At 46.3% G+C, this 25,314-nt stretch overlaps 1 protein-coding gene across 1 annotated transcript; it reads right to left on the bottom strand.

Moving 5' to 3' along the window:
* Window positions 1–6,880: 6,880 nt before the first annotated feature.
* SERPING1 (serpin family G member 1) lies at window positions 6,881–20,018 on the bottom strand. The gene is made up of 8 exons (XM_045558089.1): window positions 19,922–20,018; window positions 19,303–19,379; window positions 17,282–17,744; window positions 15,331–15,465; window positions 13,265–13,468; window positions 12,952–13,091; window positions 9,275–9,494; window positions 6,881–7,394 (listed from the first exon to the last, which is right to left on the bottom strand). The coding sequence occupies exons 2-8, from the start codon at window positions 19,354–19,356 to the stop codon at window positions 7,141–7,143; spliced, it is 1,470 nt and encodes a 489-aa protein (XP_045414045.1). The 5' UTR covers window positions 19,357–19,379; window positions 19,922–20,018; the 3' UTR covers window positions 6,881–7,140.
* Between the last annotated feature and the right edge of the window lie 5,296 nt (window positions 20,019–25,314).

The raw sequence follows: 25,314 nt of genomic DNA, 5'->3' as shown, positions 1-25,314 counted from the left end.
CATTTATAAATCTGGCAAAACTATTCCAAGTCATGGGATAATTGAAGTTTCAATGAAATACCGAAAAAGAAAGGCCAGTGTGGGGCACAGGTAAAAAGCTGGACTAAAGGGGGTTGTGCAGGGGCGAAGGGAGTGGGGGAGCTTCACAAGCACTCTCAGGATGTGCAGAGAGAAGAGCAGAAGGCAAACAGCTGAGCCAGGGCATGCCCACATTTATGTTTTTAGAGAGGACTGAATATTCAGCCAAAATGCTTTTCACTCCGTGGAGCAGATCTGCAATTACTCCAGAGAAAAGGAGTGGAGGGGGGCGGGGCCAGGAGGCCAGCCTGCCACTCCAGGATGATGGATGAGCCTATTTCAAGGCTTCTAATTAGTAATGACGAGCTCTGAGACTCTTTCCTGGGGGAGTGCTCCCTGCTCCTCCATGCCCAGGAGGCTCTCCTCGGGGATTGAGGCTGGGGCTGGGATGTAAAGTGGGCCCCCCAAGTCTGGCACACATGTCCAGAGGATGGTATGCATGTACTTTTGTACATGTATGTGATTATGAGTATATATATTTGAAATGCCTCTATCAGTGTGCGTGTACATATGTGTACATATGTCTGTTGTGTATACTTACATGTCTGAGTGCGCCTGTGTGCTAAATTGCTAGTGAAGAGAAAGACTAAATAGGGTATGAAATGAGAATACTTAACATGCTAGACTTTTGTCTAGGTCACTTGAGGCAGACTCTCAGTTTCTGAGAAGTCGCTTGACTAGCCCCTCTCAGTTATGCAAATGGTAGGCAGCCCCTGCTCTGGGAGAGGAATAATAGAAGCCTCCATGCTTCCGTGGAAGCTGCCACTCCCTGAGGTCCCTGGTAGCCTAAGCAGATCAGGAGTGAGGAGAAGAGTTTTTGGTTTTTTTTTTATACCTTTTGGAATGAGGGCAATCCATATTTCCCCAACATTTCTTACTAAAATTCAAAATTATGGGGTGTTTTTTGGACCAATGAGTGTAATTTCAACCAAGGCTTAGGACAGGAAACATCAGTAAGTTCTCTAAAGTAAAATCACCTTGTGAGAAATGGAATCCTGGTTGCTGAGCACAAATTCTTGAGCCAGACACTGTGGTCTACTCCCAACTCCACTGCTTATCAGCTCTGAGACCTTGAATAAGTAGACTAATTGCTTTCTAAGGCTTCATTTTGCACCTATAAGAAGGGAATAATAATGGCATTGTGCTATTGTATATTATGTAAACTTGAATTAGATAAATTTGAAAAACTATACGTCTCTCTAAATTAAAAAAAATCAAGGGTTGCATAATTCCAAAACTGATCCTCTGAGTTGATTGTAAACTGTACTCATAACTAATGCTACAAGACGGTGGTACTTGAGCTGGTAAAAGTAAATAACTGCCACCAATGAGCATATTATATGAATTAGCTGTTGTTTCTGTATGTCATAACTTCTAATAGTGACATTAATGACTAATGTGCTGTTATTTTAACGCTCAGCATTATAATTTAAAATATTTTCTGTATCCTAGAATGATGTTATCTCAGAGTTCATTAAGTGATGGCATTAGTGCTAAAAACACTCTCCAAAATCAATAACTTTATAATGGAAGTTAGATATGATAAAATGCTATGACAAAAGCCCAAATAACTGTCATGACATGACAAGCAGTTAATTTAGGAGTGCTTGCTCTGCGAAACGTTAGAGATTTTGTGTTTAGTAAATAAAAAACAGCAAGAAGACAAAACTGTTCTATAACAGTTGGAGATTTCTCTCCCTACCTGTTACAGTTATTCTTCTGGAAAGCATAGTGTCAAATTATCTAAGTTTTGAATTATCCAGTGTCTTCAGTTACATATCCTATTCATAAGGTGTGATCTCCCCTTAAATAAAATGATGTAATCCATGTAAAATTCTTAGCACAGTGCCTGACAGCATGGTAAATGCTTATTACTTGTTATGGAGTTGTGCTTCTATTGAGGGTATAAACCATGGCAAAAGACAAAGCCCTAAAGATTTGTAGGGACCAGGCTGGTTCTGACACAGCCTATGGGTTCAGGTAAGAAGCCATCCAGAATCCAGGCAGAATCTCAAAGTATTGGTCTTTGAGAAACAGTGGCTGAGTGCAAACGTTAACTTTAGAATCAAAGTTTAAGTCCCCACGTTAGCTGATTAAGAATCTGGAATAGCAAAAACACTGGCACTTGAAAAGGCAAGTGTCCACGAGGCTGTGCAGGACAAAGCTTCAACAGGGCCACCAACTGGAAGCAGATCACTGGAACTGTGGCACTGGGTCTGTGGTCGAACAGGCCTTTGCCTATTCCAGAGTGGAACTGCAGGGCAGGGCGGGAGGGCGGGAGTCTTAGTGCATGTCTGTGAGCGTCTGACCCTCTGTCCGTCCTTCTGTCCTTCTCGAGTAACACATGCAGGCAGAGGGGCGGGGGTTGTTAAATATGCCACAGAGATAGCAATAGAAGAAGAGTAAATTTATATGCAAGCAACTTGAAACGTCATGTAATAAATTGTTTCTAACATTATAATGTTATCAACAAGAAGCACTTGATTCTTTAGGGAAAAACTCAGAGCAGCAAGCTGCTGAGGAAAGTTGCTGATAGTTTCTTTGAGACTATGTAAGACCACTTATGGTAGATTTGGAAAAGTGGCTAGAATTATTCATGCCTTCTTAAATCCAAGCCCTTGGCACAATGACTTTGCAGGTTTTTTCTTTAAGAGGAGGAGATTCTTTCCTCACTCCTTGAATCGGAGCTGGTCTGGTGACTTGCTTTGGCCAATAGAATGAGGCAAAAGTGATGTTATATCATTTCCTACCTTCAGATTCAGAGGCCTCTGCTGGCTTTCTTCAATTTTTGCGATCTCCATGGTGAATAATGCCAGACCAGCCTCCTGGAAGCTGAGAGATCAAATGGAGTAGAGTTGGTCAGCTGACTTATCCCAGCCGAGGTCTAAGACATGCGAAAATTGCCTATACAAGCTCAGCAAAGTCAAACCTTCCAGCCACCCCCAGATGACTGCAGCAGGTACATAACCGAGGCTACCCTGGGCCTCCCAGGCCCACAGTGACTCAATGTCTCATTAGCTAAATAAATGTTTATTGTTTTAAGGTGACACACACCCTCTTATAAGAAAAGCCTCAGAACATAAAATATTTAAATTCTCTTCACTTTCAGATTTTCTATGGTTTCCAGATGAGTAAGAATATCCTCTTTCCCCCTACCTGGATGTGATGATTCATTCATTTGTTTAGTAGATTTTTTTTTTAATAGTATAAGGTACTTTGATAGACTCTTTGGAGGCACATAGCTCTGGGCTTAAGCAGACACAGATCTGATTTACCTCTATCTTTTTATGCCCTGCATCATGCCATAGGTTTGGGCAGAAAGGAAATAAGTCTGGGCAAATAAGTCACTTACTGCATTCGAATGCAGACAACATGGGATCAATTTATGGCTGTGTGACCTTTGGATAGTTAACGTCTCTAAGTCTTGGCTTCCTCATTTCACAAACAGTAATAATATTCCCTGGCTCTCAGCATGATTGGGAGGGTCAAAGAGATTTGCAAAGTACTGGGCCCACCATGGGTCAGAATCACGTTCCATTTCCTGACTTTGATTGTTCACATTTCAGATTGGCGCTGGGCATCGTCTTCATTTTGTCAGAATCTTCCCAAGGAGGGGGAGTGTTTCTGAATTGGGAGATGGCTTTGCTTTCAACAGTTCCTCACATAAGGATCAGAGTAGGATATGCCCAGACAGGAATTTGGGATCTTCCCAGCAGCCAGAGAGATTGACTTTTGGGAGGCTGTGAAGGGAAGGTTTGACAGTTAAATTTATGTGTCGACTTGACTGGGCTAAGGTATGCCCAGATAGCTGGTAAACATTATTTCTGGGTGTATCTGTGACGGAGTTTCCATAAGAGATTGGCTCTTGAATTAGTAGACTGAGTAATGAAGATTGCTCTCACCTGTGTGGGTGCACACCGTCCAATCTGTCGAGGGCCTGAAGAGAACAAAAAGGTGCAGGATGGGCAAATTTGCTCTCTTTGCTTGAGCTGAGACATCCATCTGCTCCTGTCCTGGGATGTCAGTATTCCTGGTTCTTGGGCCCTTGGACTCAGAACAGAACTTATTGGCTGGTTCTCAGGCCTTCAGGCTCGGACTGGAACTACACCACTGGCTTTCCTGGGCCTCTAGCTTGCAGACAGCAGAGCATGGGACTTATCTCCCATAACTGCACAAGCTAATCTCTCATAATAAATCTCCTTCTATATATATAGATATATAGAAAGAGATTTCTTAGTTTGGTGTCTCTGGAGAACCCTGACTTATCAGAAGGGCATGCAGAGATCACTCCGCAAATCAAGACTGGTGTGGAGCAGTGATCTCTCCATGGCCTCAGAGCTACAATCAAGTCTGGGTAACTCTTTTTTGGTTCTCGGCCTCCGCTGGGAGACTGAGCTGCAAAGAAGGCCTGTGACCCAGGACTGGCATCCTGAGGTTTTGCCCAGCTAGCTTGTCCTGGAACCGTCCACACAGGGAGCCAGGACCTGAAGACAGTCTGAGAACCGGGAACAAGCAGCAATATGTAAATGACAAGGTAAGGGGTAAGCCATGAATACCCTCTAGGTCATCTTTCTTCCTCCTTCAGAACCCCCTGACTTCAATCAGAACATGCATGAAGCAGAAAGAACACCAGGACCAAAGTTTGGGCTATGGGGGATGAACCTGCTCAGTGACCAGAATCTATGATGCACCCACCTTGCCAAGGCTTATTAGAAGCCTAAGGGACCTCAGACCCTGCATTCAGCCCTGAGCTTGGCAGCCCTGGCCCAGGGCCATAGAGAATGGGACCAACCCAAAGCGCTGAGAGCTGCAGGCCTGGCTGTGGTGCCCGTTTAGGTCAGTTACCACACTGCCCCCCATCAGGGCATTCTGCGAGAGAGGGCTGGGGACGCCAGGTTTTGACGCCGCAGGAGTTCCTAGGGTATGGGGCAGCAGTGACATGAGCATATATCCTATTGGCTTTCATGGCCTTAAGGGAAACACCGACCCTACAGAAACATCTCAGGCAGGACTAGCTTGACGTGAATTGAAACCTTATTTGAAAATCAGATCTTCTCCATGTCAGGCAGATGCTCAGTCAATGTGTGTGGACCGATGGCTGAATCTCCGTGTGCAGCCACGGGGGAGTACACATAGCTCTGGGCTGTTTGTGGTTGGGAACCTGAATGTCTGAAGTGTGGTCACGTGAGAGAGCTAGGGGAAGGGCAAGGATGACAGGACGAGAGGGTCTGACCTGTTACCTTATCAGCTCGAGAAGCCAAAGGGCTAAATCCAGAAATGACAGTTCGCTTGTTTGGGCTGACAATGCTACAACAAGGAGAGAAGGGAAGGAAGAGAGAGGAGACCAAGAGACACAGTGAGGGGATGGACAGAAATAGGGACAGAGAGGTGAGGACAGAGACATAGGGATGGGATGAGGAGGCAGAAAGGGACAGAGGGAGATAGGAGAGAGGGATAAAAGCTGGAGTATTAGCCAGGCCTATTGGTGCACGCCTGTAATACCAGTTACTTGGGAGGCTGAGGCATGAGAAGGATCACTGGAACCCAGGGGTTTGAGGCTAGCCTGGGCAACATAGCAAGATCCTTTCTCTAAAAAAAAAAAAGCTGGAGTATCAGGGATTCTAAACTAGAAATGAGAAAAACACATTCAGAGACATCTTCAGACATGAAAAAAACTCTGTGTTAGAATTTATCTTCCTGTCTGCCTCTCCCATCAGGAGGTAAGTTTTGAAAGCAGGCAGTAGGTTTAAGTCATGTTTACATTGTCAGTGCTTAGCACAGTGCCTGAATGCTAGGCACTCGATAGCAAGTTTTTTAAACAAGCCAGGCATGGTGGCACACACTTGTAGTCCCAGCTACTCAGGAGGCTGAGGCAAGAGGATTGCTTGAGGCCAGGAATTCGAGGCTGCAGTGTGCTATGATTGGGCCTATGAATAGCCGCTGCACTTGCCTGAGCAAAGTGGCCAGACTCCGTTTCTTAAAAAAAAAGTTTTTTAAACAAATAACATATTAATAAAAGGCATAATTTTAAGATAAAAGAATGGTAAAGACATAGAAGATAGCAGCTATGAGCTTAGACTTAGGAGTCATGGAGAGGTGCAATCAAACCCGATTTCCATCATTTCCTAACTACAGGCCTTTGAACAGGATTGAGCCTCTCGAAGTTTACCATACAAAGTTGTTGTGAGGATTAAATGTTTGCAAAGCTCTTAGCAGACTGCCTGCGTAAGTTCCCAACAGTGTTGGCTACCGTTATTAGTGCCGTCACAGTTGTTGCAGGCAAGTAAGCAAGGTAGGGACTGCGATAAATGGATTGCATAAACAGCCCCCAATTAATGGCTCTCTGCCCCATAACTTCATAGTGCCTCTCCCTCTAAGTCTAGGTTTGGCTGTGTGACTTGCTTTGGCCGAGGGGACAACGGTAAACTTGATGCAAGCAGAGATGTGAAAAAGAGACTGCCCGTTTATGACTTCTTTCCACTACAGGCTAGCCTGCTGGGAGGATGTGGGGGACCCGTGGAGGACCAAGGTGTCCCAGCTGAGGCCATCGAAGACCAGTCATCCCCCAACCAACCCACCAATTATTACAGATGTATGAGTGAGCCAGGCAAGACCAGCCAGGCCCAGCCCAGATCACCCAGCCAACCTTGAGACTTAGGTGAAGTAACAAACGGCTGCTGTTTTAAGCCACCAAGTTCAAGTGAGCTATTACACAGCAGCAGCTAGCTGGTATAGGAGCCATGGTAGGTCTTGTCCTCTAATATTGAAGCAGCTGATAACAAAAGGCAAAGGACAGAGGAAGTCATGGTCTGCCAGGTTTTATTTTGTAGAGTCTGATGAACTTGAGCCAGAGAAAGCTGCAAAAAGTGGCTTGGAGAGCGTGGCAGAGCCATGGGGAAGGGCTGATAGAAGCAGGTCCCTTTGTCAGACCCTCAGGGAGCCCTTTAGGTGGAGGGCAGAGGACACTGGAGGCAGGAGGTAGCCGGGGGCAGGTCCAGGCAGGCAGCAGCAGGGCTGCCACTGGGAGAGCTGAGGCTCACCCTAACCTGGCCCCTGCGGCCATCAAGCCCTGGGGTCATATATCCGCCCCATGAAGACAGGGAACTTGTGCTGCTGGTCCCAGAGCAGGAAGAGGAAGGGCTGCTGCACGTCAAAGACCAGCAAGGTGCGGGCCACGGAGACGGCAGAGGCTGCAGCCGCCTCCACCCCGGTCTCTGTCAGCTCCAGCACCGTCTGGTGCTGCATCGCAGAAACTGCAAGATCCGGGTCCTTCGTCAGCCCACACAGGTCGAGGTCATAAGAAAAGTCGAAGAATTCTAGGGCAAAACCAGGGGAAAACAGAGTCAGAGACCACTACAAAACCCTTAGCTGACAGAGACCTTTGTCCTGAATTTTCTGGGTTTGTCCTGAGTCCCAGTACTCTCTTCCTCCTCCTCCCTTGTCAGATTATATACCGGATCTTCTGGCCCAGTGCGTAGGATACTCTACTAGTGGGCCCAACTGCCTCTACCTCTCAAGAGGGGAGAAGCCTTGCCCCCAACCCTAAGAAAAGCCGGAAAAATAATGTCATTGCTTCCTTGCTTACTGGGGCCTTGGAGACAGATCATGTATTATAAAATGAGATTATATAGAAGGCTGTTATGCTGTGAAGTAAAGAGAAATGAATATATCCGTCTCTGTCCCAATTCTAGAGCTCCTAAAACCCTCGTAATTTCCTGAGCAATGGGGCTGCTAGGAGTATCTTTTGTTCTAATATTTGGTTTTTGATCCCCGTTCCTGACACAGAGCTCCTAAAACACTTGTAATTTTCAAAGAGCTAGGGGTCCTGAGAGCATCTTTTGCTCTAATATTTGGTCTTTTACCCCAGTTCTTGACACAGAGCTCCTAAATCCCTGGGAATTACCTGGATGATAGGAGCACCTTTTGTGCTAATGAGTTGACTCCTGCTGGCTCCTGGATGGGGGCTGGTCACCACAAAGACCAAGCCACGGTTAGAAGCTTGGAACTTTTAGCCCCACCTCCTATCCTCTGGGGAGGAGAGAGGAGCTGGAGATTGAGTTAATAATCCGTCATGCCTACAAGATGCAGCCGCCATATAAATCCCTAACATACAGGCTTCTGAGAGCTTCTGGGTTGGTCAACACAGACACATGACAGGAGGGTGGCACATCCCCACTCCACAGGACAGAAGCTCCTGTGCCCAGCTTCCTTCCAGTGTATCTCTTCATCTGGCTGTTCATCTGTGTCTTTTATCACATTCTTTATATAATAAACCAATAAACGTAAGTATTCCTTGAGTTTTGTCAGCCATTGTAGCAAACAGTCACGCCCCAGCAGGGAGTTGTGGGGACCTCTGATTTATAGCCCATTGGTCAGAAGCGCAGGTGACAACCTGGTCTTGTAACTGATTCTGAAGTGGGGGGCAGCCTTGTGGGACTGAGCTCTTGACCTGTGGGATCTGATGCTATCGGGGGAGACGGTGTCAGAACGGAATTGAACTGTAGGGCACCCAGTTGGTGTCCACAGAAAACTGGAGAACTGTTCGGTGTGGAGAAAACACCCCACATATTTTGGTGGCCAGAAATGTTGAATGAAATATAGAGAAAAACAGTCTGTTCTTCCTCCTCAGATGCCATTATACTGGGAAATGAGGTCATGCGTTAGGGGGTCAAGTTCTCTAACAGGACATTAAGTGGCAAAGCTGGACGTGAGGTTGGTGGTTAGGAAATGGAGTCTCTGTGGCCTCTCAACTCAGAAGCCTCCAGACATTCAGATCCAGATAGCTTCTTGCATATTCCATGGGGTGGCTGACGGTTGTGAAACATCGCTGGGGAAGGAGTATCCATAACTGTAACCGACCTTGGTCACTTGTCCCACTGCCTGCGTCACCATGAACCACAGTGGAAACCGTCGAGAGAGCTGGAGACCTGGACTGGTATTTTGGTTTGCCTCTAACTAGCTTAAGGGTAAGTCACAGAAACTTTGGGTAAATCATATAAAGTTTCCAAGTCTTGGTTTCCTCAGTGTTCCAACAGGATAATAGCACTTGCCCGTCTAACTCACAGGGTTGAAGAACAACCTGAGATTATGGATGTAAAAAATACTCTAGAGAATGCTGACCACATTTTAGGGGGCCCCCCCTCTCTTTTTTTCTCCTCTGATGGCCTGAGAGTAACCCCACGCTGCTGGAGCTCACCCAGTTTCTCCATGATTGACAGCATGTCCTGGCTGGTCTTCACTTTGATGCGGGGCATCATTAGGAGAGTGGGATTGAATTTGGACATCTCCAGCTTCTTCATGGTGGCCCTGAAGACAGTGGGGCTGAGAGCCTGCTCCACATCTTCGAGACGGTGTTTCAGGGTCTGGGGCACCAGGATCACCAAGCTCAGGTTGTGGGAGAGCTGCAGCTGCCCCACCTAGAGAATAAGAGATGCACCTTATCAGTCTTCCCGCCCCAGCTGTCTCCTGGCTCCCATCCTTTGTGTCCCAAGGCTGTCCTCCAGTCTGCTGTGACAGTCTGTACTATTTCAACAAGCAGCAGGCAGACCTAGGCTCCCAGGCTTTGCCAGCAAATGGGGACACCCAACTGGGTGAACAGTGCTGGTCTGCCTCCGTGCTGGTGAGGGGCAGAGGAGGGAGCACAAGTTTCTGATTACACCCTGACTCTACCACTGACTAATTATGTAATGTGGACAAGTGCTCTGATTTCTCTGAGCCCTGTTCCTTCCCTCCCAAGTGTGTTGCACAGACAGTATATAACATGCACGATGCACCACCAGAGTTAACAGGTCAGTCCCTTTAAAGACTATAGATGGCTCTTCGCTACCTATGAGATTAAGTACAAGTTTCTTAGCGTGGCATTGAAGATTGTTCACAAGCTGGTCTTAGCTACCCTTCCATATTGCTATTATTAATAGAAGGTCTTTCAACTGAAGACCAGACAAAAGTATGTGAGAAGTGCAAGACCCACAAGTTGAATACAGGGGTTCTCAACTCAGGGACATTTGGCAGCGGACATTTGGTAACATCTAGGGACATTTTGGTTGTCACAGCTGGGTGGTGGGTAGGGTGGATGTGCACACAGTGCTGCCGGCTTCTATCAAGTAGACGCCAAGAATAATGCTAAATCCTACAGTGCACAGGACAGCCCCCCCACCCAAAATGTCAACAGTGCCAAGGCTTAGAAACCCTAATAGGATATGAGACTATCATTAAATGGCATTATGGTTGGGGTTGAAAGATGAACAAGAAGAATCTAGAAGAATGCAGAATTCAATTGGACAATAAAGAAAGTTAACTGAAAGCAATCAATTGTTGAAACCCGAAAAAATCGCCCAGAAGAAGGAGGCTGCAAACCAGTATCAACAGAAGAGGGTGGACATGGGGTCCCTGTTGACATAGGCCCCAAAAACAAAGTGCTTGTCTGGCAGCATGTGCCCCTCATGTCCTATGTATGGACCTTGACTCTCTGACCATAAATTTACCATAATGTGGTCTTGAATTTTCAAGCCATTAACCTCAGCATATGTGAGCTGGTAAATCTAACTCCCTTACTAAGGTAAATACCCTTAAGTCCCAGGAAGATTTAGAATTTAGTATGGGAATGACAAAGTAAACTAACACCATAATATTAACACCAAGCATTAAGTTCAGGGTAATCCATGTGTTTGTTATTTAAAATAGTGTGTGTAATTTTTAAGAGAATCTGACATGCTGGTTTTATGTTTTTAAGCAAAAAGTTATAGGATAACTTAATTAAGTGTGAGAATGATATTAGAATGTTGGCTAGAAGTTGATTGACTCTTCAAATTTAATTTTTAGTTCACAAACAGGCTTTAGGTGCTAGGATGATATGGCCAGAGTTGTAATTCCGTCCTGTAAGGTATTTGACATGTTTTTTTGTTTTGGTTTAGTTTGGGGGGTGTTTTTAGATATAGGGTCTTGCTCTGTCTCCCAGGCTAGAGTGCAGTAGTGCGATCATAGCTCACTGTAACCTTGAACTCCTGGGCTCAAGTGGTCCTCCTGCCTCAGCCTCCCAAATAGCTAGGACTACAGGCACATGCCACCACACCTGCCTATTTTTTTTATTTTTTTGTAGAGATGGGGTCTCACTTAGGTTGCCCAGTCTGGTCTCGAACTCCTGGCCACAAGTGATCCTCCCACCTTGGCCTCCCAAAGTGCTGGGATTATAGGTGCGAGCCACCACACCTGGCCTTTGACATGTTTAAAAAGAAAATCAAGTATGTTAAATTTATAAAGGGAGCTTGAAATGTTTATGGGAATATTAACTATGTTTGTAAACAAGACAAATGATTTAAAGGAGTTTAATCTGTTCAATATGGCTTCATTAATTAAAGAACAAATGAAAGTTAGCTTAGTTTTTTATATAAAAATTATTATAAATAATGTAGCAAGTTCAGCTTAAAATTAAAAAGGACTAAGTAAAACTTTGATTTTACATTTATAATGTGAATACATTAAATTAAGTATCTCTTTAAAACCCAAGGAATTGTAAATAATGGTTTTTGTGTACAAAACTCCTCCTCCTCCTCTGGCATTAAAAAAAAACTTATGTTGATGCCTCCCCCATATATCCTGACTCAGAGTGATGCTCTAAATGCGTCGTATCTATTCACTCTTCTGTGTCTTACACATGCTGTTCTGGTTCTGTTAAACGAGTCATGAATGGTCAAATACGTTGGACAGGGACGGATGGATGGGTGGATAAGTGCATGAGTGGATAAGTAAATGAGCAAAGAATGGTTAAAGTAACCTCCATGAAGTCTTCTAGCCACTCACACTAAGTGAGCAGCTCCCTTTGGCACCCTCTGTTTCATTCATTCATGTATTCAGCAAGCACTGAATGAGCACCTATTATACATGGCGTTGTTCTAGGTGCTGCACATATAGAAGGAACAAGACAGGTTCTTTACCCAAGGAGAGAGACAATATCTCAGGGAGATAGACAATACTGTCATCCAATAAGCAAATAGATGGCAATTTCAGATGATGATGAGTATCATGAATATCATAAAATAAGGCAATGGTACAGGGTAAGGAGGAAGCGACTTTAAGGGGGAGAAGACCTCTCCACCAAGGTAATCTTTGAGCTGATACCCACATGACCAGTAGGAACAAGCTATGAGATGATCTGAGTGAAGAAGGATCCAGGCTAAGGAGAACTCCAGGGTGGAAACAAGCCTGGCATGTTCCAGGAGCAGAGTGTTTACGTGTCAGCTCGGTAATGAGATCCCTTGTTTCCCATCTCATAGGTCTATGTCTTGCTGTCCTAACAAAGGAGAACTATCTGATCACTGGGCACAAAATAGTTTACTAATTAGAATACTCTGGGCTCCCTATTCTATGTGCCCTCCGTCTCCACTCATTCAAATTATATTTGTTCAATTTCTCCTAAGGAATGTAAGCCATTTAACATGTGTGCAACTCACGCACTTATCACATGTATGCATATACACGAATATAGCTGCACACATGTACATGTGTATGCATGCTGTACACAGGTACACACAAACACGCAGGACTTGCTAAGCCACCAGGGTCTCCTGGTGGGTTTACTAGAAACAGAAACAGATGCACCGAATAGGAACATGACTCACTTTTTGCCATTTGATGCAGTAGAGATGCATGAAAAAACTTTAGAATCCTGTCTTCCAGCCTAAAACACACAATGCCTGCCTCGGCCAAGGCTGGAGAAAGGAGAAGGAGAAGAGAGACAGGGTGGAAATACATATGGGAGGAGTAGAAACGATGAATTCATAAAGAGTTTTCCCAAAAATGATGGGACCATAACAGAAAAGAAATCAGGAGACTCAGGTGGGTCTGAAACAGGAGTGGGAAGTGCCAAAAACTTACCTTGGCCTTCAAAGTTGGGTCAATGAAATGGGCCACAGGGTACTTCTTGCTAGTCATCATGGGCACTTTTATAACAGAGTCTTGGAAGTAAAAGGGCTCCACCCTGGTTTTACTGCGAGAAAATGCTGTCTTCCACTTGGCTGGAAGGAAGAAGTGGGGAGAGGATTGCTCGAGAAAGGATGAAGAAGAGCTAAAAGCCCTGTTAGCAAAGGGGGCACAGATATACTGGGATCTGGTGGTGGAACTTTGAAGCCAGGAGGGAAGGAAGAACCCAGAATGGGAGGGAAGACCACCTAGTCAAGGGCCCCCTTACCACTCAGGTAGATAGCATTGAGGAGGACAAGGCGGGTGTCCGAAGGCAGGCTGTCTAGCAGGTCCTTGATCTTCTGGTTGGTGTTCTCGGCCACCCAGGTGTTGATGAGCTTCAAATTGGCATCACTGTTATTGCCCAGGACTCTGGGGCTGCTGCCATACAGGCTCTGAGAGGTGTTCACAAAGGTGTCCCTTATGGCCAGGTCTGGGGGAGGTAGGTTGAGAGAGGGAGGCATGAGTTCCCTGAACACCTCATCCCCTTCCACAAGCAAGCATTGAGAGTGAGCATGCCTCCCGGGGCTCTTTCCGCTCACTCGACTGCACACAGCATGTCGCAGCAAGGGGCCAGTCCACTCCTCTTCCAGGTGCGGCACAGGAGGCCCAAAAAAGGCAAACCCCGAACTAAGAGCAGGTGAAATAGTCCTAGGGCCTCGCTGCCTCTGCTTGCCACGTGGCCATGGCTTGGAGAGATAACACTTCTGCGATATTAACTTCCATTTGCCTGTATTTTCCCTCTTTCTTCCCTTAATTCAGCAGAGAACAGACTTTGCTTCCTGGCCTCAGTAGAAGCTTGTGACAAAACTTCCTGGCTTTTGCTCTCCAAGAGACTTCAGTCCCCTCAAGAAAATAGTATTTGAAAGAAAAATCTGTCCTGTACTAAATAGATTAAAGGTATTTCCCCAGGCTTTGCTGATGATGCTTAGGTACAGCATGAGACCAAGAACTCTGGCACAAGCCCAGGGTAGGCCTGAGAGGGGGACAAAAGCCCTAATACATTGAATGCAAGTGGTATTTTCCACCGACCTAGTAAGGCAGAGGATAAGGCAGACTTACAGCTGTATATGTAATAAGTAAATGCAACATTTCTTGAGCACATCTGAGCTGTATTTTCTCTATATCTAAAAAGAGACTGTTTCTTAGATGATGGGACAATAGGTGATTTTTCTTGCTTTTCTCGTTTTTTTTTTTCTTTTTCTCTGTGTTTTCTCAGTTTTCTACAATGACTGAGAATTGCTTTTATAGTCTTAAAAAAAACCTGATGGGAAAAAGTTTTGCTTTTTTTAAAAAGGGGGTTAGGCAGGGTGTGGCTCACACCGGTAATCAGTAATCCTAGCACTGTGGGAGGCCAAGGCGGGAGGATTGCTTGAGGTCAGGAGTTTGAGTTCAGCCTGAGCAAGAGCGAGACCCTGTCTCTACTAAAAATAGAAAAATTAGCCAGGCATGGTGATGCGTGCCTGTAGTCCCAGCTACTCGGGAGGCTGAGGCAGGAGAATCGCTTGAGTCCAGGAGTTTGAGGTTGCTGTGGGCTAGGCTGATGCCACAGCACTCTAGCCTAGGTGACAGAGCAAGACTCTGTCTCAGAAAAAAAAAAGGGGGTGTGGTGGTTAGACTAGAACTGTGATTTTTAACCTTTTAAAGCAGCAGAACTATGTTTTCAAATAAAGTCACGTCTGAAGCCCACAGTATGAAAAGGCCTTGGTTGAGGGTAGGTGAGCAGTCCGAGCCCAGCCGGCCACTCTCCCTCCCACAGGAAGTGGTGTCCCACTCCGTACCTCTCAGCCCCCCCAACACCCCAATCCCACCCTGACTCCTGAAGCAGCTCTGCAGAACCCTGGGGCTCTGAGGAACAAAGTTTGGAAACAACTGCATTAGATCATTTTGTAAATTTATTATTACGATTTATTGCCATTATTACCTAGGTTATGACATAACACATGTCAACGATAACAAATTCACATAACACAAAAATACAAAGAACAGGAGTCCCAAGATTCCTTTGACCCAAAAATTAGCAAAAAAGAATATTAATGGCTATTTTATGTCTATAGTTCTCTAGCTCTCTAGCCCTATTTATTAATGCATAAGGATAGTTTTATTCTAAAAGGAGCTGATGAATGCAAATGGTGTGACTAAGGAATAGTCCAGCCCTTGGGGTGACCCTCACCTGCTCTGCTCTCCCTCCCTGATGTTCTAGCTCCAACATTCCCTCCCCAGTGCTGGGTCCCCCTGCCCCAGAATCCCTTCAGGACCCTTCTCTGCAGCTGCTGCTCCTCCCTGGGCACTCACCTGGGCTGTGGAAGATCTGAGAGACCGAGGTGACTCCTTTGGACGTGAAGGCCTTCAGCGCCTGGTGGACACAGGCAAAGTCCTCGGGGTAGGAGAGGACACTCTCCAGGTTCCTTCTGGTGATGTTCCCAGCCCCTACAACAAAGGCACTTGCAGGCAGAGTGGGGGACCCACCATTTGGGACTGGAGTTGAGGGACCAGGCTGGAATGGAAGGTGTTCCTGGCTATGCAGGGGGTCAAAGGTGGAAGCCATTCTTTTGGAAGACAATACAAATGTCAGAAAGGTAGGGAGGTAGGCATTATGAATAATCACAGAGTTAGGCTTCTGCAGGGCTTTGAATACTCTCCTCCCCCTTTTCTCTACCTATTTAAATCCTACTCATCCTTCAAAGCCACGTCCAACCAATCACTGGCTGTTCCACATTCACTATTATTTAGTTGGTTTGGGTTTACAAAGATGCACCCTAAGGCCAGGGGCACTAGACTACTATTTGGAGAAGAAATCAGAAAATCATAAAAGAGGATGGATGTTCAATATCCCTTCAGTTATTGGTCATTATTAAATATTTATTGTACATGTCTTCTGCCCAATCATAGCTAAAATCTGTTGAGCACTTACTTGGTTCCAGGTCTCCTAAGTGCTTCTCCCAGACTATCTCATTGAATCTTCACCGTAACCTTTTACATAAGGACACTTACTATTCTGTTATACAGGTGAGGATACTGAGGTTTAAGAGATAGGCCGGGCGAGGTGGCTCACGCTTGTAATCCTAGCACTCTGGGAGGCCGAGGCGGGCGGATCGTTTGAGCTCAGGAGTTCGAGACCAGCCTGAGCAACAGCGAGACTCCGTCTCTACTAAAAATAGAAAGAAATTATCTGGCCAACTAAAATATATATAGAAAAAAAATTAGCCGGGCATGGTGGCGCATGCCTGTAGTCCCAGCTACTCGGGAGGCTGAGGCAGGAGGATTGCTTAAGCCCAGGAGTTTGAGGTTGCTGTGAGCTAGGCTGATGCCATGGCACTCACTCTAGCCGGGCAACAGAGTGAGACTCTGTCTCAAAAAAAAAAAAAAAAAAAAGAGATGAAGCACTCCATTCATTTAAGGGCACAGAGCTAATAAGTGGAGGATGGAGGCAGGATTTAAGCTGTATTTTGGGGGGCAATAAAGAAAGTAACTGAGATCAGTTAACCGGAATGTGTCTCCCAGGAGACATTTGGCAACATCTGGAGATAATTTGGTTTCCATAACGGGGGAGTAGGGTACCACTGGCATCTCGTGGAATACTGGGATTCTGGGACTCTAGAATAATGGTTCTGATATGCTCACAGTATTGTCTCCAGGAGCCTTCTTTGAATCCCCTTTGGGAATGACAGCACTGTCTCCACTGCTTGTAGTAATTTGTTTGTGCCATTCCTGGAGTAATTACCACATGGGACTTGACAGTAACCTCTCAAGATGACAGAGGAATTAACAATTTTTTGACCACCCACCAAGTCAGGCACTAGGCTACCTACTTCTTAATCTTTTGCGGTAGATATCACCTTCACCACTTTACACATGAGGACTCAAGGCTCAGAGAGTTTAAGTGATCTGCCTAAGGACACAGCTAGAAAGCAGCATTACCATGATCCACTCTAGGTCTATCTCTGATGATTTCATGTCCCTTATCACCTTACCTTGCCTTGAACCATGCCTGGTGGCTGAGACCTTGTTTTATATGTTCTTGTATAAGCTACAGGGTTTTACAAACAATCACGCATTTGATCATTGTTAAATAAAGGAATGTTCAAGAATGAGAAGATATAGCCCCTCCCTCTCCCTCTCCCCAAATATAGCCCACATTTACAGCTTCCTCACAGAGGCCTAGCCTTGTACAAAGTGTCTGGGTTGGTGACCCTCACAGGAGTGCCCAACATGTGACACAGAGAGAATTCAATCAGGGCCTTACCAAGCAGGACATGGGTGAGGAGGCTGGCAATGCTGAATGGGGAAAAGGCCATGTTGGTCTCAGCCTCCTTCACTGCTGAGAAGGCATGGTAGAGCTTCAGGGAGAAATCGATCAACGCGTCCCCCAGCACAGCTTCTGCTAAGTGACTCTCCAGGTCAGAGCAGGGAGTGGCAGGCCCTGGGCAGAAGGGCTCAGAAGTGGGCTGGGTAGGAGGATCTGTCAGGGACTGGGTAGTTGGTTGGGTGGTGGGCTCATCAGCGGTACTAGCTGTTACTTGGGTGGCTGAGTTGGTTGTTGAGTTGGTTGCTGGGTTGGAAGTTGGCAACGAAGACTCTTCAACGTGCTGAACGGTTGGAATCTCGGGGCTATCTCCCTCCACGATGTTCCCTTGGCTTTTCCCTTGCAAACTCTTTGGATCCCTGGAGCTGGAGCTGGCAGTATTTGGATTTGAGGAGGCTCCATTCTGTGGTTCAAGAAACTGAGTTTCATTTTTCTTACTATGAGGCACAGTCCCCTCAAACACTCAAAGCAGGAAGAGAAGGTGGGGATGTGGAAAACATGGTGCAGTACCAGGGAGTTATTTCTGAAACAGCCTGGTGGGTAAGGAACCCGCCCTGGAGCCACCACCACTAACTCCTTCAGAGGGGGCGATGCAGGGTGGGGCAGAGTGCGGCAGGAATGTTCCCTGCAGACCACGAGGGGTCATCAAGGACTCTGTTCTCGCTGATCAATTACTGCCATGTAGGAAACTGTTTTCCAAAAACTGAAGCTGAGTGTCAACTGTCATTTATCTGTGTTCTCACAATTTGTTATTAATATCTGCCTGTCTTGACTCACTTGCCTGGCCAACACAGACATTTGAACTTTTGTGGCCCTTGCTTTAAAAGAGTGGATTTTCAAATTGTGGGTTGTAATCCTTTAGTTCAGCATTCTGGCAGGAAGGAACAAAGGGAAGGAGGAAGAGAAGAAAGGAGGAGATGGGAAGAGAGGGAAGGAGGGAGAGAGGGAGAGAGAAATAGTATAAATCAATAGCTCTGTGACAATTTTGACTCCCAAGGGATATTTAGCAAAGTCTGAAAGCATTTTTGGTTGTCATAAGGGAGGAAGCGGGAAAGATGCTATTGGAATCCAGTGGACAGAGGCTAGAGATACAGCAAAACATCCTACAATGCACAGGACAGCACCTGAACAATGAATTATCCAGCCCAAATGTCAGTAGGTGCTCAGCTGAAAAACCATATATTGTCCCCATTTCACAGATACAGAAACTGATGCTGACACATATTAAGTGACTAGCCCAAGGTCTCACAAGAGTCACAACAAGTTCTCTGAAGTTCTCTGATTCTAAATTCCTTGCCTCATCATCTGCTGAGTCTCAAAGGGCACTGTGGATGCCAACTTCCACACACACAACACACACACACATGGACACCCATGTACACATACCCCAAAGTAAGCAGTCACCTTTCTCCTGGGCTCCCCCACTTCCTGAGCTCATTTCCCCAGGCCACTGGGACCTCCCACTGCTGTTAACCCCCACCCAGGCCCACATATGTTTGCTACTCTTCCTCCCCGTTTCCACAGGCCCCAGCCTGGGACAGCCTGTGACATGTCCCAGCAGCCAGACCCCCACTCCGCAGAGGTTTTCTGCAACCACCTCCTGCTTTGATATCACAAAATGCTCCCCATCTCCTTGTACTCTGTGACCCTCCTACCAAGCCTGCCTGGTGGACAGAGTGGGGTCTATTTATTCAACATTTTATAAATCAGGACTGAGCAGGCAGGGAGAAGTGACTTGCTCAAGGCCATCCGGCTAGTGAGCGCATAGCCCGCCAAGGCTGCGTCTGTCGGTGTCCCCAGCTCTTCCCCCACTGATACCACGGGGGGTGCCAGGATCACACTTGCTGATCCAAGAGGAGCTCCCCTCATTCCCTGGAGCCTGAAGGGTTAATCCTCAGCCCCCCCACCCCCACCCCACCCCGGCCCTGTCCCACCCCCCATCCCTGGCAGGGGCCACGTACCCCAGCCAGCAGCAGCAGCAGCAGGAGGGTCAGCGGGGTCAGCCCTGAGGCCATCTGGGCGGAGATGTCAGCCGGACCTGCAGAGCCAGCCAGCATCAGAGCCAGCCCCGAGCCTGGGAGCCCAGGGGGCTCCCACCCCACCCCAGGGCCCCGCCCCCCTTCCGTCGTCCCAGGCTCCAGCCCCTCTCTGTGAGTTCCCTCCTCCTCCCTCCCGGGGCCAACCTCTCCCTAGCTCCTCCCTCTGTTTTGTTTTCCCCAAACCGCTTTCCATTCCCGGCACCAGCTGGCCCTTCCTCTCCCCCGGGCCGGGTCTCCGTCCATCTGTTCAACTGGGGGGTTTGGAGGGGGAGAGTCCTGCTTTAGCCAAACAATGGGGCCAGAGGCAGGGGATGGAGGGAGGTGGGGGCGGGGGGAGCTGGGCACAGCAGTCCTGGGCAGGAGGGGGTAGGGGTGAGGAGCAGGAGGAGGCAGAAGTCTCCAGTGGAAGCCTGTGGAGACCGCAGAGATAAAAGGGGCAGGAAGCCCGGGGAGGGACGGACAGAGGTGAGAACACCCCCCTCCCCAGACCTCTTCACTCCATACTCCCACCCCACCTCCCCACCCCCGCCCAGCGGCAAACCTGCTCCAAACTCCTGGTCACTGGGCAGCTTCCGTGCAGACTGAGTGGAGAGTCCCGCAGGGTCAGGGAGGGGGCGTGGGGGGGTTAGCCTTAGCTATTGGCTGGCCCAGGACACTGCCCAGTTACAAATTAAGGATGATTGATCGCCGGTATGATTTCCCGTAAATCAGGGTGGGACGGACCACTTGGTCCGCCTTGTGGGCCCGGCCAGGAATTTAGTCTGGAGCCCCTTGGGGGTGGCGGGTGAAGTTGGGTGCAGCTATCAGCTCTACACAACCAAAGCTTCCTCCTCCATCTTCACGGGTCATGATAAAAACAGCATGTGCACAAACTTTTCATGTGAGTTTGAAAGGAATGAGCTTTTCAGAAATTGCTCATCTCAGTCGATCCTTAAAGTGACCCTTTGGCACTAAGCCCGGTTGTTCCTATTTGATAGTTAGGAAACTGAGCCTTAGAGCAGTTAAATGTCTGGCCCATGGTCACCGTCACTTGGAGAAGTGTCCTAACCACCACTCCCACCTCCCCTGTGCTCTGCGGCTGTTCTTCTGTTTTTGCTCTTAGAGACCCATAATCAGTGGTTCTGCCTTTGTATAACAGCCAAGGCATGAGGCACCCAGCTCAGCAAGCATTCACCTTAATTAAAAAACTGAAAAATCGGAAAGCTGGGGTGTATGTGTTTGTGGCTGGGGCAACACAATAGACCTGGCTGGCTGTGTGACCCCAGCAGGTTGCTTTTCCCCTTGGCACCTAGCTGTCCTCTCAGAGTTGCCAGATAAAATACAGAAAGCCACGTTAAATTTGAATTTCTGATAAACAAATAAAAAAACATTTCTTATAAGTATATCCCGTGCAGTATTGGGACATACTTAATGCTAAAAAAATTGTTTTCGTTGTGTATCTGAAATTCAGATTTAACTGGGCATGGTATATTTTACTTGCTAACTCTGGCAACCCCACCTCCTCTGCAAATCAAGGTTGTTTCTGATGACCTAATCCAGCACTAATGTTCTGTGATCACCTCACTGCAGGCCTGGTCCTCTAGTTGTGTTTGGGACATTCAGGAAAGTTCACTGCTAGCACTAGAACCACTACTCTAAGGGACTGACCAAGGACAGAAACACAACAATTTTGTACCTCCTTGGAGGTCCTTGGAAAAGACCCAGAAAGAGTTTTCCCCAGCTTTGCATTTCGTTCCCTGCAGCTGCTTAGGAGCCTCCTAAACCATGGGGAAATTATACAACATCAGAACCATCATTTGAACAGCTACACACAAAACACCACTTCTCCATCCCCAGTGCTCAAGCTGGTGGCCTCAAAAGGCACCATGAGCTTGTGGATTCTGGGAAATGGGTCAGCCAGACGGAAAGACAGTGGCGGAAAGCAGTCTCATTCACTGAGTTCTTACCATGCATCTACATTCATCCTCTCATTAACTGTCATGGCACCTAGGAAGTGGGCGTTAATATTTATCCCATCTTAAAGGAGTAAAAAAAAAAATAATAAGGCTCAGAGAAATCAACTGATCCACTGAAGATCACACAGCTGGTAAGTCACAGAACCAGGATGTGGACCAAGTCTATTCAACACCGAAATTCTTTATTAACCCTTATACATTACCGACACACACCAGGGGCTAATCTGAAACGGGTGGCAAAGTGAGCTTTCTGGGCCCCGCTGCAGAAGTCCGACGCTTTGTGGGCTGAAGTTACAGGGTGGACGAGGCCCAGTGGAGAGGTTTTCCCAACCTGTTAGTTTACCTCCTCCAGCATTTTGGCTCTCTGGCCAAAGCCATCGCTGCACTCTGGATATGTAGAGGGTGTTTGCTTTGTGGAGACCCCCCTGCCTGATGAAGCTGGAGCTAAAACTGACTTCATCGTGGTGTTTGCAGAATTTGTCGCTTTGTGGGGACTGAGATATTCGATCAGTACAGGGTTGCGAATTCAGTCTTTCTCCCACTGGGGGCAGGTCTAGGGTTTCTCTGCTATGAGGACCTTTCCTTGCGGTGGGTGAGGAGGCGTGAGCCCACAGAAACCCTCTTCTTATATGTTTAGGCTCACATGGCTTCCTTCCCCTGTGGGTTTCCTGGTGTTGGATGAGGTTCATGTTCTCACTAAAGTTCTTTCTGTACTCGGAGCATTTTATCAGATTTTTCTTCCAGGTGGGTCCTCACATACTGAAGGGTACAACTTGCTGCAGTTAAACTCTTTCTCACACCCTATACACTTTTAGTTTCTCCTCTTAAGAAAAATTATCCAAAACTCGGAAACTGGGCAGAATAATCTGAGTCACCTGATTCTCTGAACGCAGAAAATCGTTTGAGTGACAATTTTCTCAGTTCTCCCGTAGATAGTACATAACTAGCACCAGCACTGCTCTAGCTGCAGAGAAGAGTTGGTGGATTACCCACAAACAATGCCTTGGACACTAGGGCGCAATCGTCTCTTTGGAACCCTTGTTGAGAAATACCATTTTAGGGGAATAAAGTCTTCTTTGACTTTTTATTTACTATGGATCAGGGCCCAGAGTTTGTAATGTCAGATGTTGACCTGCCAAAAATGGATAAGATGCAAATAGTTTTTGTCTGGTGGAGATATGAGTGAAATGGAAACATTTGGAAGAGATGATAATGATAAGGTAACGGTCTTATTGCCCTGTAGGGCAGTAGCCAGTTTTGTAGCTAACTTAGCTATGTTATTCCAGCATTCTCTTTTTCACTGAGTACACACACACACTCGCACACACTCCAGTTTCTCCCATCATTCTTTGAACCCACTTTGTTATTCTGATGGTTGTCGCATGAATGTTCTCATCGTGTAGTTGTACAAGAATGATGTGTCTACCTTTTTGAGAATTATGTGTTGGCACGCCCTTTTGTGGGGCTATTGATGCTCTGTACGTAAAGGTGGACCACTGACTGAACTTGGTCTTTTTTTCCTACAATGTAATAGTTCTCTCTGGGGAAGGGCACAGGTTTGGCAGCCATGGGTGAGGGGGCAGTGGGGGCTTCTACTTCCACTTGTACCTCCAATATCTTCACCCATTGCCTTGTCACCAGCCGTGACTCACATGGGCTCTTTCCTGCTCAACTCTCCAGGGACAGAACCTTCCTGGGAACCTCATGAGAGAGTGCTCATTCATAGCATTCTTCTGCTAAGGACCTTCTCTTTATCTTCCCAAAGACGTGGATGGGAATGAGAGACAAAGACAGGAATCATATCCAAATAAGTGTTGAGGCACAAACACTCGAGCCCCAGACTCACACTCCCTTTAAAGACCCTGGAAGACCTAGGAATACAAAGCTTTTCAGAGTAACAGACATATTTGATGACTTCTTATAGATGTTCTAAATTGGTTCCTGTAGTTATTTATCTAAGGACATCATAAATTATTCTTTCACAGTTATCACTACAATGTCAAACTTTGTAAAATTATAAAATTTTATAAGCTTTGTAAAATTTTTCAAACAATTACAACATTTACAACATTAAGTTACTGCAGACACAACTGTTGTTAATAATCCCAAGTGTGTGCTTCCAGATTCTCTTTTCTATTTATAAAATCATATATACCTTACCCCCAGCCCACACATAATTATTACTCTTCCATAATATATTTTCTTACTTAATAAATTATCACAAACATTGTTCCATGTCATTGCAAGCAGCCCTGTCTCATTCTTCCTAACAGCTGCATGGTATTCCACTGTATGGATGTATCACAAACTATTTCTTTGATCTCACACTGAAAGGCATTTGGGTTGATTCCCAAACCAACCTCCCTTACTGCATGCTGGTTCCAGAAGTTTCCCTCTTGCTTGCCCACTTGTACTCTCTTTGCATGGCAGCTTACCTGTTTTCTCTGCCACCTTTACATTTCTAACCTTTGTCTCCAGCTCTCTGTTGCTACCTCTTTGGATAGAAAACCAGCTGCGATTTGGTCCCCTTCAGATGGTGATCTCTTGTTTCCACCGGCTGCTTCCGCATCCATGGGCTGCTCCGGAGGGTAAAAGTGCCTGCCCCACTTCCAGGAAAGCCAACTAACCTGATTCATCCTTCATTCATCAGTGCCTGATGGGGCAGAGAGCCACCACCCTAGCCCCACCCAACTGGAACACGAAACCCCCGTGGTCACTTATCCAGTTACAGACTTTTCTTTGCTTCAACTTCTAAAATGGAATTACCCTTCCCCTACAAACCACGTACATACCACATCATCCAAATATTTATCTGCCACAAATGGTAATCCCCCCGCCCCACCCCCACCAGCATCATGTGTGATTAGATGCAGTGCGGATGGGGCCAAGGGCATGTGCCTCAGAGTCACAGGGACTCCCTCTTCTCTACTTATCAACTGCCCAAGGGACCTTAAGCTCTCTGTGGAGACAGGCTTTCAAAATCCATATGGGGGTTCTGCAGTCTACTCTACAGGCTCATGTGGTTTTTTTTTTTTTTTTTTTTGGAGACAGGGTCTCACCCTGCCTCCCTGGCTGGTGTGCAGTGGCTATTCAGAGGCTCAATCAATCGTAGCTCACTGCAGCCTCCCACCTCAACCTCTCGAGTGGCTGAGAATACAGGTGCGTGTCACCTCGCCCGGCGCCAGGGTCATTTTTGAGGATTGAGTAAGACGGGTTTGAAAGTCACCAAAAAGGTGCTTGAAAATGGTAGCAGTTGTGATTAGATCCTCGCTAATAGTTTTTTGGAGGTGATGACTACTTTCCCATAATTCTCCAGAAAAAGCCACTGCTTTTGTTTCTCATGAAAGTCGTCTTAAACTGATTGTCCAAGGGTGGAGTTTGCATGAAGGACAGGGTGGGTGAGTTTGTGTCTTGAGCCAAGTATGTTTGTAGGCCCACTTAGGCTTTTAGGTTCATTTTCTGATGATCTATCTATCTATCTATCTATATAAATAAAATGCAAAAAGAATCTGTAACAGCTGCCTAGAGTCTTTGTGTTTCTATCATTAAAAGAACAATTTATAATTAGACATAATTTAGAAGGAAAATTACATAAGAATAAGTATACAATTTAACAATATATCATAAAGCTAACATCCATATAATTATCACCTGGTTCAAGAAATGGACTATTATTGGCACTCTAGAAGTACCCTGTGTCCCCTCCTCAGTCACAACTCCATTCCTCTGGAGGAAATCATGATGCTAATGTTATTGAAATCACTTCCTTACTTTCCCTGACATACTTGCCACATATGTTACCATCCCTTTTGGAGTTGGTGTCATAGTGCGTATCCATTCATACCTATCTGGCTTCACCTACTCAACATTGTGCTTTTAAGATTTATCAATAGTGTTGCATGTGGCTGTGGTTTATCTTCGTGGCTGCACAGTTTTCAATTATGTTAATCTGCCACAATTTTATCTCTTGTATGGTTGA

Source organism: Lemur catta, chromosome 7, assembly GCF_020740605.2.
Source record: "Lemur catta isolate mLemCat1 chromosome 7, mLemCat1.pri, whole genome shotgun sequence".
In the NCBI taxonomy this organism is placed as follows: Eukaryota; Metazoa; Chordata; class Mammalia; order Primates; family Lemuridae; genus Lemur; species Lemur catta.
The sequence above is the reverse complement of the archived record's forward strand: the minus strand, read 5'-3'. Positions and strand labels throughout refer to the sequence as shown.

Bases quoted from the DNA above. Each gene is read 5' to 3' on its own strand.
- SERPING1 (XM_045558089.1), bottom strand. From the start codon at position 19,356: ATGGCCTCAGGGCTGACCCCGCTGACCCTCCTGCTGCTGCTGCTGCTG. The intron at 15,466-17,281 runs GTAAGGCCCTGA...CCTTTGTTGTAG, and splicing joins CCTCACCCATGTCCTGCTTG to GGGCTGGGAACATCACCAGA. The intron at 7,395-9,274 runs GTGAGCTCCAGC...GTTTTGCCCTAG, and splicing joins GTCAATCATGGAGAAACTGG to AATTCTTCGACTTTTCTTAT.